The sequence below is a fragment of the Tursiops truncatus genome, chromosome 19 (genome assembly GCF_011762595.2).
Source record: "Tursiops truncatus isolate mTurTru1 chromosome 19, mTurTru1.mat.Y, whole genome shotgun sequence".
NCBI lineage: Eukaryota > Metazoa > Chordata > Mammalia > Artiodactyla > Delphinidae > Tursiops > Tursiops truncatus.
In genome coordinates, this window is record NC_047052.1 from 80,641 (window position 1) to 92,243 (window position 11,603).

At 60.3% G+C, this 11,603-nt stretch overlaps 2 protein-coding genes across 6 annotated transcripts in view; one reads left to right on the forward strand and one right to left on the reverse strand.

Moving 5' to 3' along the window:
* Positions 1-3,810, reverse strand: part of DRC4 (dynein regulatory complex subunit 4) — a 38,620-nt gene extending 34,810 nt beyond the window's left edge. For all 5 annotated transcript variants that reach the window (XR_012327889.1, XR_012327891.1, XR_012327888.1 and 2 more), the window contains exons 1-5: positions 3,501-3,810; positions 2,964-3,135; positions 1,378-1,428; positions 897-1,294; positions 16-213 (exon numbers count right to left, since the gene is read on the reverse strand). The gene's annotated coding sequence lies outside the window, so the exon portion shown is untranslated. The remainder of the gene's footprint in view (positions 1-15; positions 214-896; positions 1,295-1,377; positions 1,429-2,963; positions 3,136-3,500) is intronic.
* A 50-nt stretch (positions 3,811-3,860) lies between these two features.
* DBNDD1 (dysbindin domain containing 1) lies at positions 3,861-11,470 on the forward strand. Its single transcript, XM_033845243.2, has 4 exons — positions 3,861-3,992; positions 9,577-9,723; positions 9,887-10,027; positions 10,747-11,470. The coding sequence occupies exons 1-4, from the start codon at positions 3,962-3,964 to the stop codon at positions 10,902-10,904; spliced, it is 477 nt and encodes a 158-aa protein (XP_033701134.1). The 5' UTR covers positions 3,861-3,961; the 3' UTR covers positions 10,905-11,470.
* Positions 11,471-11,603: the final 133 nt, after the last annotated feature.

Consider the following 11,603-nt stretch of genomic DNA (forward strand, 5'->3'; position numbering starts at 1 on the left):
GAAGATTCCTCCCACCTGAGGCTGGAAGATAGCTGTGTTTCCACAAACCCTCAGAAGAAACAAAAGTAGGGAAGAGAACATGTTCCAGCTGGGTCCAAAGTTTTGAAATCAGCAAGTCTCCCCTTCGGAAAAACTAACTGGTCTGTCTGAAGAGGTCTTGTCCTTGTGATGAGGAAAAACTAGAACACTTTGCCAGAGGTTTCCAGACACGCACTGCAGGAAAAAAAAAAAAAGTCATCGGGTTCCTTTCCTAAGCTCTTGCTCTGAAAACTGCTAACCACTTTAAGATTTCCAAAGCGAATTTGTGATCCCTCCTACCACCCAATTACCTACATGCAAAGTGCTGTCCTTACACACCACTTGTTGTCTTTTTTCTACACTCTCAACTTTAGCATCTTCTTAAATAGTGGTTTTGCAAGAGGTCATGTTTTTCCATCAGGTTGGGGATGGAGCAGAATCTCCTCTCCCTGGAGAGCTTCCTTGGGAGCAGGGTGTGAGTGATGAAACAAGGCTCAGGTGGGAGACAAAGGTGCCTCCGTAGCTGGGCTTGCTCAGGCTCAGGCACCCACACAGGGGCATGCATGTGAGAGCCACAGCGACGAGCCTGGGGGGCTTCCTGTTTGCCCACCCAAGCCCTGATCGGTCGTGGAAAGGAACAGCCCTTTTGAGGGACTGTATTGCACAGAGCCGTGATTTATTTATAGCAGCCCTGAGGCCTTTGTGAGGTCTGGTGGTGTCACTGTGCCTGGGCAGACGAGCCTGAGCCTCTGTGTCAGAAACCTCTGGCCTGATAAGGGTCTTCTCCCCTAAGGTGGGGTCCTCCCGGAGGGGTTTTGGCAGGTGAGACAGCGCAGCTGGGTAGCACAATGGAGTAATGATAATTATTTAACACTTACTTTGCAGACCCAATACGCTAGGTGCCTCACGCTGACTGGCTTTTTGCTTTAGAAGTCTGGCTGGGAGTCCCGAATTAAATAAATGCATTAACAATAATTTCTTTCAACAAAAAGGGCAAAAATAGGAGGGTTAGCGCAGGATAATGAGACAGGATATCGTCTGTCGCAAGTCAACAGCACAGCATGGTTTGCCAGTCTGCACTGCAGAGATGCACAGTCAGGGAGGCCTTGCTGCCAGCTCTCTGGGCTCCCAATAAGACCCACAGCGACCTGTGCTTTTCATGTTTGAGTTCAGATTTTTAGAAAAGAGCTTTTTCTTCACATGGATGGCTTGAGATACTTTTATTCAGCATCAAGCTGTGCATCTCGGAAATCCAGATAAATGGCATCTGAGTCTCCTGTAAAATCAAAGACCAAATGTTAATACATACAAACTCACCGACCTATGTCTAATACCTGGCTCTTCCTAACACCCACGTACCTGCTCATCCAGGTAAACTGCCTCAGACCACAGCAGCAACTCGATGGAGGCCTGGATGTTAGGATAACACAGTGCTTAAGAAGACTAGACTCTCTTTTAGAGATAAACAGTGAAGTATTTGCAAATGAAATGACATAATATATATAGGATTTGCTTCAAAACAACCCAGCAAGGGAGGGAGGCATTGAAAGTACAGAAAAATCAGGATCAGCCACGAGTTGGTAATCGCTGAATCTGGATGACGGTTCATGTATGTTAACTGTGCTATTCTCTCTACTTCTGCTTGAAAATGGATTTTTTCCTTTTTTATTTAATTTTATTTTTTAATTGAAGTATAGTTGATTTACATGAAAATGTTTTTTTGGGTTTTTTTTTTTTTTTTGCTGTACGCAGACCTCTCACTGCTGTGGCCTCTCCCGTTGCGGAGCACAGGCTCTGGACGCGCAGGCTCGGCGGCCATGGCTCACGGGCCCAGCCGCTCTGCGGCATGTGGGATCCTCCCAGACCGGGGCACGAACCCGTGTCCCCTGCATCGGCAGGCGGACTCTCAACCACTGCGCCACCAGGGAAGCCCCCCATGAAAATGTTTTCAATGAAAAGTTAAAAATAAGCACTGGCCTCTGGAGTCAGATCACCTGCTGTTTACCAGCTAGGATGCCCTTGACAAGACTCCGTCTGTATCCATTTATTCATGTCAAATGGGGATAATTAATGAACACCAATACTGTCACAGTTACCATGGCTGTGTGACAGCTTGCTCCCAAATGAAATACAGTGACATCTGTTTTGCCCATGAATCTGCAACTTGGCTGGGACTCGGTGGGGACAGCCCACCTTGGTTCCACGTATTACCCCCTGGGGGTGGCTCAAAGGCAGGCTCTGATGCCTGGCTACTGGCTGAGACCTTATCTCTCGTTCATTGGCTATTGTGGGCCAGAAAACACTCAAGTGGCCCCTCAAATGGCCTGGGCTTTCTCACACAGAGTGGCCGGGTTGCAGGGGAGCCTTCGGAAAGAGGTGAATCCTACTTAAGACCCAGCCTTGGAAGCCACATGGCAGCAACCTGCCACAGTCCATTGGCCAGAGCAGCCACAAGCTTGCCCAGGTTCAAGCAGAAGGGGCACAGACAGGGAATGTCTCGACGGGAGCAGAAGGTTCTGGAAGACACAGGGAATCAGAAATACTGCTCTGACCATTTGGAGACAATACAAACTTCCACCTCGGCTGAGTCTGAGCAGGCAGTGCCCACCTACTGTCCTGACCTCGTTATGTCCCCACCACCCACGCTGTAGCTCAGCTTTGTCCCCAGGGGGCTGAGCTGCCTCTTGGAGTGGCACGGAGTGCAAACTGCAGCGGCTTGTCCTCGTGGATCATGAGATCATTTTAGCAGTTTTTGTTTTTGTTTGTTTTGTAAACTAAAGAAAAATGGGAACTATTAGCCTGCCTCACTGACTGACAGTTTCAAAGGCCATGGGCTCCGTGTCACTGGAGCTGGACTAGGTGGTGAGGCCCTTTGTTGGCTGAAGCTGTATGGACAACCTGCCTTTAGGAGGGTGCTTTCCTGCAAACACCAAGTTCATACTCACCTCCCTCCTCTGCGGATTTTTCCACGCCCAGCTGGGAACAAACTGTCTCCCTGACGGTTTTCTTTGGTTTGTTTAGTCTTTGTGCAGACCATGGGCTTGCACTTGGATCTTCTGGCTTCCAGCGCCCGGCTGTGGCACCCTGGTCGGCTGCCTACCCTGTGTTCAGCTTCACCTGGAAAATCAGGATCCCGTCTTCTAAGGATTCCCCGGGAGAATTAACGCACCAAGGGCCTGGCACAAAGCCGCATTCCAGGGCCTCGTGCAGGGTCCAGTGTCTGGAAGTGGGGCTCCATCGAACAGTTTGGTGCTCTCAGCACGCCCAGACCCTGCCTGCCTTCCTTCCGGGGGCCCCCTCTCTGCCCGCCTCCTTCTCCTGACCTCCCTTCCCCCCCCACCCCCGCCCCTGCCCCCAGCCTAGCCCTTAGACGCTCTCGCCGCCCCCCACCCCGCCCCCTCGCCCCGTCTCTCCATAGCATTTATCACAATCTGCAATTCTTGGCTTAAGGGCCCTAGGGTGTTAGGCCCGCCCCTCCATACCCCGCAGAGCGCCGGCACGTAGTTGGCGCCCCACAAATTTGCGGGGGTGAACGGACGGAAGTAGGCGCGGCTGCTGAATGAGGGCGCGCGCAGGGGCCGCAGAGGCCGGGCCAGCGTTGGGGGACGCGGCCAGGTCGGGGTGGCTCTGCAGGAGGGGGTAGCCTCTGCGTGGGAGGGGTCCTCAGGGGCAGGGGCCGGCAGGGGGCGCGCGCGGGGCGGGGCGGGGCCGCACCTGTGCTGCGGGGCCAGGGAAGGAGAACGGGGTGGGGGGGTGGGGTAACAGGGCCCCGGAGCAGCTGCGCGCCCCGCCCCGCGGGCTCCTCCCCGCCGCCGCGGCCCCCCGGCTGCTGCCCCAATGCGCTGCGCCGGGAGCCGGGGCCGAGTCGCCGCCGCAGCTGCAGGGGCGCCCGGGCCGGGTGACGACGCCGCCGCGTGCGCCCCTCCCAGGCCCTGCCGGCCGCATGGAGCCCCCGGAGGGCGCCAGCCCGGGAGGTGAGTGCGGCCCCAGCCCCCGGGAGCCCACGAGCTGCGCCTTCCCCGCAGCGGCCCGCAGCCCCTTCCCCCTGGGCCCACACATCGGCCACGCCCCGGGGCCGTGAAGACCCACCGGCAGCTCCGAGTCCCCCTGCGCCGGGCCGAAGCGGGGGGAGCCTAGTGCGCCGCGCCCGGGAAGACGAGCGGGGGCACCGCCCGGAACGGCCCCAGCGCTGGGCGGGGGGCGCACGGACCGCGTCCCCGCCCCCTCGTCCTCCGCGCTCCCGACCCGGGCAGCGGTGTCTGGCGCGCTCCTGAGTGGTTGGCCCAGAGCTTGGTCCTGAGCCCCCTCCCAGCGGAGCCGGGGATCTGGAAGATGGGGCGTGCCAGGGCCAGAGTCGGGATCCAGGTCAGCGAGGCGTGGGGGGGATGCTGCCCTCCTAGCGGCGCGTCTGCTTTGTTCGGCCCAGCCGAGCCTCCCTGGGGGTAGGGCGGGGAGGCCGCGGCCGGGATCCTCGGGGCACCAGGCTGAGATAGGGGCTCAGAGCCGGGGGGGTGGGGGGTGCACCTGGCTCCGCCTGCGGGGGCTCCCACGCCGGCAGGGGTTGCTGGCTGCCGGGGCGAGGCCCAGGAGCTTACACATCTGGGAGGGCTGGTGTGCACGGAGTGACCCCTCCTCACGGCCCCTGCCATTTGTCGGGACGGTAGAGATGTACCGGGGGCCTCTCCCCTAGGAGTCTGGCCCTACTCTGGCCCTGGCCTGGTGGGAGGGAAACCTTTCCTAGGACAGGTTCCTAGGAACCCCTCAGGAACCTTTCAGGAGGGGTGTCCTGTGCCATCGGCCTCGGAACTTGGATGCAAACTGCCGGTCTCCTCCACCCACCCGGCCAGGCCCCAGATGCACCCGGGGTTCCCTGGAGGTCCCATACCAGGGAGCCACTCCCTGGCCACATAGGGGTCCGCTGGGGGTCCCCTAGCCACACCAGTGGCCTGCTCCAGAGACCACATAGGGGTCCGCTGGGGGTCCCCTAGCCACACCAGTGGCCTGCTCCAGAGACCAAAATGGGTCCACCTACTGCTCTGTCTGCAGGCTGAGCTGGGTAGGTGCATTCCAGACGGCTGTCTAGGGGCCCATGTCACGCTCCCTCCGAGCACCACCAGAGACACTCAGGGGCTAGTGGGTGTGGGTTTTCTTTGTTTTGTTGTTTGTGGGAGGGATTCAGCTTTTTCTTCCCATTGGCAGTACGAGGACCCCGGGGCTTCCGGGTAGCGCCTTTGCGAGGATTTCATGGGGCAGGTTTGGAGAGCAAGGGCTGGGGATGCCGGCAAAGCAGCCAGGCCCCTCTGAGCTCCGTGTCCCCTTCTCTCAGTGGAGGCCCCGCCTTGCCTGCAGAGAGAGGGAGCAGAGGGCAGGCCTGAGGGAGAGGAGCTTAACGACCCTTCAGTTTCTGAACGTCACTTACTGGAGCCCCAGAGACCTAACTCATTCAGTGCTCCAGGAACCTCCTCTGCGCAGGCACCGTGGTGGGGCTGGGCCACAGCAGCGGGAGGTGGGCTTCACACGCTTCTTACCCCGTAGCCACGTCCTGCCCACATGGGGGCGTCACGCGTGGGTAGCTGTGACTGTCATTTTCTGAGTTCGCTGACTTTTTGGAACTTACTCTGGAGAGAGGGGCACACACACAAGTAGAGACAACAGTATGGTAAAGTCCCCCCCCCCGGCCCCTCACCGCCTGCACCCACCTTCCTTCAGTAGTAATTTGTAGCCAATCTAGACATATTGTTTCATCCTTAAGTATCTCTGAAATTACCTCTAAAAGATAAGGTTTTTATAATTAAAACAGCATTTTTGCACCTAAACGAATTAACAGTAATTTCTTAATATCAAAGTGCACAGACATGGAGGGGAGAGGACGGGGTGCACTTCTTGAAGGTGCCTTTGGGAGACCAAGTCTCTAGCCCACCTACCTCCAAGTCTGTCTGACTGGGAGAGAGAGGCCTGGGCCCTGCCCTGCGGGGGCTGAGCCTAGATGGGGCCCACCCGGCATCCTCAAAATGCTCCAAGGAGGAGCACTGACTCCAGGGACAGGGGCTGGGGAAACGGGGGACGATGCCCATCCCTCCCTCCCTGCAGCCATGCTGGTTTTTATGCTATTCATTCATTCACTTCATCATTTCACTCATTCGCGTTGGGTGTGTGCAGAGCACCTCCTCCATGCTTGGGGCAAAACCCTGGGCACACAGCAGGGAACTTGAGATTTGGGCCAAGTTCTTGGCACGAATGTGCTGGAAAATAGGTCAGCAGCGTAGCACAGGGTAACACTATCATATGCGTTCATACCAGGCCTTGGGCCCCCAGTTCCAGTCTCCCCACGCGGGTGCTGCTTCCGCAGGGCAGGGCAGCAGGCCCCCTGCAGGGGCCAGGGGCTTCACTCCCTCACTGGGGGCTCTGCCAGGCTGCTAGCCCACTGCTGACCCTGGGGCGTCAGAAACACCGCTCACCTTTGCCCTGGCCTGGGCAACCCTGGGGTCTGCTGAACCCACCCAGCCTACGGCTTGGCCCGGCTGCCAAGGACCCCTGCCCTTGTGCCTGCCTGTGTGATCGGTCACTCCTCTGCTTCACACCCCAGGAAGAGCAGGGGGTCTCACTCGTGAAGAACTTCTCCCTTCTTCCTACAAGGGCTTATCGAGAGGGTATCAGACAGACCCAGGTGATTCCTAGCACAGCCGCTTAGTGACTCTGGGGTGGGGTCTCGGGCTCGTTCATTCAACCAGCATTTGTGGTGCACCCACTGTGCACAAGGACCAAGCAAAGGTCCTGCTCCCTTCACATCCTTCCAGCCAGAAGATCAGTGTCCTTGATGCCAGAAGTTGCATCTTCTGCTTTTTCTTCCTCTCCCACAGCTTTGACACAGGCCAGGACACCAGGATTTACAAAATAAAGACCAGACCACTGCCAAAGGGAGACGAAAAGAATAAGAAAGTAGACACAAGGTGACTTTAAAAGTTCACCGTTACCATTTTCCATTGGCTCTGTGACACCATCGACTAGATGGTTTGCTGTGTCAGGGATGCTGAAATTTGATAAAATGTGCTTCTTACAATGAGTACAAAAGGCCACTGTGCCTGTAGGGGCTGGGGGTCTGTCCTGGGCTGTCTGGGACCCCTGGATCCTAGGATCTATAATGAGGCGTATCTGCATACCCAGCCCCCTGACCCAAGGCCGGATGGGGAAGGAGGTCCTGCTTCCTTGCCCTGCCCCCACCTCAGCACCTGTGGACTGCCTCCTTCCCACCTGGACTGCATCCCATCCCACAAACATGCAGGTAGAGGCTGTCCCACTCAGCTCGGAACCCTCCCAGCTCAGAGAGCAGCCAGAGGTGTCTCCCCACCGGTGTCCCCCTGCCCTCACCCCCCCCCCGGCCACGCCTCAGAGGCAGCCACGCACCCCTCAGGGCCTTTGATGGTGCTGTCTCCCCGGCTATCACCCAGCTCCCACCCTCCTTCAGACCTGTCCCCAAAGCGGGACCACAGCCCCCAGGGCTCCCCAGCCCTGCCCCACCAGAAGAGGGCAGGAATCCCCTATTTTGTCCATCCGAGTCCGGCTCAGGAATCTGCCGGATGCACAGGTGAATAGCGCTTTCTTTTCTAGATAAGGTGAGAGCGGGCCATTATGAGCAGAGACTCCCGCCTCTGCCCCACCTTTTATGCTAAGTCCCCTTCCACCCGGTCAGGGCCTAGCTTCCCTGCGGGCGCAAGGTCAGGGTCTCCCCTCCCTCTGCTGGCCGGCAGGTGGTGGCCGAGAGCTCCCGCTCGACAAGCTGAACCCCTCGGTGTTACTGGCCAAGACTCACTGTCCCTTCCTCGTGGCTGGTTGTGACACCAGCTGGAAAACATATTGCTGGCACTCTGCCTGGCACAGAAAACCATGAGCCACTGTCATTCTTGTTATTAACCCAGAGCCACCTGCCCCACTGGGAGGCTCCAGAGAGATGGCAGCACCTAGCTGCGGCCCCCAGCCAGCCAGGCGCCCACCACGATGGGACACGTGTGGAAGCAGAGCAGGACACTCCAGGCACGCGTGCGCCCTTGGGGAGGGGGACCCGGGCCGCTGTGCCGCCCCGCCTTGAGGAAGCAGAACACTCCTGCAGAGAGCAAAGGTCCCCAAGGGCTTCCTGGGCCTTCGACCCTCAGCAGGGGTTCTGATGTTCGGGAGAGGTTCCCCGCCCACCCCCAGCTCCGGTGCCCTCTGGTCGGGAAGGTGTCCTTGCTGGGCTGGGCGGGCCGGGACACCAGGGGGTGTAACCCTACCCTCCAAGGATGCTCAGACACCACGTTCCAAATGCGGCAGCAAGGTGGAAACCAGATCCCCAGCCCCAGTCCAGCGGGCCAGCCCTGGGCCCTGAGTGATGACACAGCACAGGGCAGAGCCAGGCTGGCCCCGCCAGTTGGCAGGCCACGCCTCCCAGGGAGCGGTTCCCTCCGAGAAGCCAGGGGCGACCCAGCCAGCTCTGCAGCTGCAAATCCCACCCAGCCAGGGACCCTCCAGACCCACGTGGCCCGCCAGGCTGCTGGCCACACAGGCCCAGCCCTCACTGGCAGCTGTTGGCACTGGGCCCCCCTGCTGGGCCCCCCGTTGGCAGCTGCTCCTGTGGCTTCGGCGCTGGACCCCTGGGATGGGCGGCCACACTGATGAGGGAGCGGGAGGGCATTCCTCACTCTTTACTGAGCACCGGTTCAGCTGGGGGTCAGCTGGGGGCAGGTGGGGTCTCTGTCGCGGGGGGGGGGCTCAGGAGAGAGCAGCAGTGGGGACGCCAGGGAGCCAGGGGTCCCGTTGCCTCAGGGCATGTGCCGGCCAGATGACTGGGACCCCTGGCTGTGTGGGGCAGAGGGCCCTGGAACACTCGGGAGGAGCTGGTAGGAGGTGTGGATGGAGCAGTCTGCCCTGGTGACAGCAAGCACTCCGTGGGGTGGAGGGCCCGCCCCTGGGTGGCACAGTCTCCACCAAGCAGATCCCCAAGGGGCCTCGCCTCTCACCCGACAAAAAGTTACATGAAATGAGCCATTACATAAAAACAAGAATTGCATAGGAAACACCCTGGAGTAACATTCCCAGTCCGGAGGTGTGGTCGGTGGGGAGGGGTTGCTGTGGCCACTGTCCTCGTTTCATCTGAGAACGTGTTATGTGGATTCAAACACAACACGGGACAGACACGTGAGCCGGGGCCATTCTGGATTAAAGGGCGCCAAAGGGCAAGCAAATGCAGAACCGCCCACCCGCCCGTAGGTTGGACCAGAAAGTGGAGACAGGTGACAGTATTGGCGTCTTGGGGTCTCCGCGAGACCCGTGGTCATTCCTGCTCAAGTAATCAGGGCAAAGGGTCTGGAAATCAGGGTTACAGGGAAGGGCAGCATCCTCAGAGAAGCCCTCTGCCCCTTGTCTGGCTTCCTCACCCAAGGTCACCCCTGGCCACTGCGATCACTGCCCACAGCCTCAAGGGAGGGCTCGATGGGCCAGGTTCTCAAGTCCTCCCAGCCTGCGTCCTGGGGGTGGCGGTGGGAGACCGCAGTCCCCTCCCGGGTAACGCTCTCTCTGTTGCAGGGGTAGTTAAGGAGGTCGAGGTGCCAAGGGCTGCCCTGGGCACCCCCGTTCCTGGGACGGGGACCAGCAACCACTCACCTGTGGCCGAGGAGGAGGTGGGCGTCCCAGTACCGGCACCGGGTCTCTTGCAGGTCACGGAGAGGCGGCGTAAGTACAGCCCACCTGTCCCAGCGTGCTCCCTGGGACCAGGGGCGGGTCCCTGGGCCTCGGGTGCGCCCCAGGGAGCAGGTGCCGGGGATGGGTCAGCCCCACCTCGTTCCCACCGCACTGGCCTTCACCTGGCCCCGCTGACACACCCCTCTGCCCCCAGAGCCCCTGAGCAGCGTCTCGTCCCTGGAGGTACACTTCGACCTCCTGGACCTCACCGAGCTGACTGACATGTCCGACCAGGAGCTGGCCGAGGTCTTCGCCGACTCGGATGACGAGAACCTGGCCAGCGACTCGCCCGCAGGTGGGGCTGCTGCCGGGGTCTGGAGGGGTTTGCGGGAGGTCCTGGGGCCTCAGGCCACCCAGCACCGCTCCCTGGAGACCCATTTTGGAAAATGATTTCCTTTCTGACGCGTGTTGAAGTGTTTGTCGACACGGCACCATTTCACTCACCATTTCTGCACTTCACACACCTATCTGCCAGCTCTCAGGGATTTCTCTACCCCTCCTGAATTTCACTTTTCAAATGCGAACGTAAGGCCACAGCCACAGTCCCACTGAAAGCAGAATTCACTACTTGGGTTTAATCCCAAGTAGGCAGAGCACGAAGCGGGTGGTGTTCACCAGTCCTAGCCCCTCCTCAGCTCAGTTCCCGGGAAGCGGCTGGAGCCCGCAGGCCGCAGAAACGGCACGGGAGCTGCCAGGGGTATGGGGGCCCAGGGACCCTCCCCCCTCCCGGCTCACTGCCCATGCAGGCGGGGGGGGGGGGGGGGGAGTGGCACCTGCTCCGGGCCAGGCTCACCCCCAAGGGCAGGCGCCTCAGCCGCACGGGGACCCGCCTGGGGACAACAGGAAAGCCCCGGCCGGGCCGCACCCAGACCCACGTGTACACATTGCCGGTGCCCAGGGGACCCCAACGTGTGGTCCGACGCCGTGCTGGAGGCACACACGGGCCCAGCCCAGTAGCTGAAGGAGTGACCTGGGACCCCAAGCCACACTGACCCCAGCCTGTGTTCCCACCAGGCCTACACCCGCTGCCCAGGGCCGGCTGTCTGCGCTCCCCCTCCTGGACACGCACCAGGGCCGAGCAGAACCGTGAGAAGCAGCCCTTTGGTGACCCCGAGCGGCAGCCTGCCGTTGTGGACACGTTTCTCACCGTGGAGAGGCCCAAGGAGGACTAGGCCGGCTGGCCCGGGGCCGAGGCGGGGCAGGTCCGGGCGGCCGTGGCCCCGTGGACGCTGCCCGCCCCACGTGGCGCCTCTGCACAAGCACAGCCCAGTGGCCTTACGTCCAGCTCTTCCTGGTCGCTGGATCAGGGACCAGGCCCAGGGATGAGACGAGACTTCTGCCTGTAGGAATGGTATTCTTGTCTGTCACCAGACTCCCGGCTAGGGGTGCGGTGAGCAGGGATCTGCCCGTGAGAGGCGCTCTGCAACCCCCCGGGGGTCTCGGGGCTCCAGTCTTGAACGGCAGTGCCAAGCTCCAGCCCGCGGGACACCCTGCTGCCCTAACCGCCTTGATTCCAACCCTGCGCCCCTCCTGCCGCCCAGGAAGTGTCAGCACCAGAGCCCCCAGACCCTAACACCCTGCTTGTCGTGAGCCCTGCCTGAGAGCCAGACCCACCTCCTGAGCTCGGCACACCAAATACGTCACGACTGCCTCAGACCGCCGGACAGGGCAGGGGCAGGCGGGGTTCGCCCCCCCCCGGTCCTTGCCATGACACTCCCCGCGGCCCACCAGACACACGCACGCACACGCGTGCAGCAGCCCGAGGGGCGTGGGGACGTGAAGGGACCTGGGCACAGCGCCTGGCCCCCAATTCCGGGGTGCCAGACTCGGCTGCTCCGGACGCTGCTTACATACTAAGGGACGGAACCGGC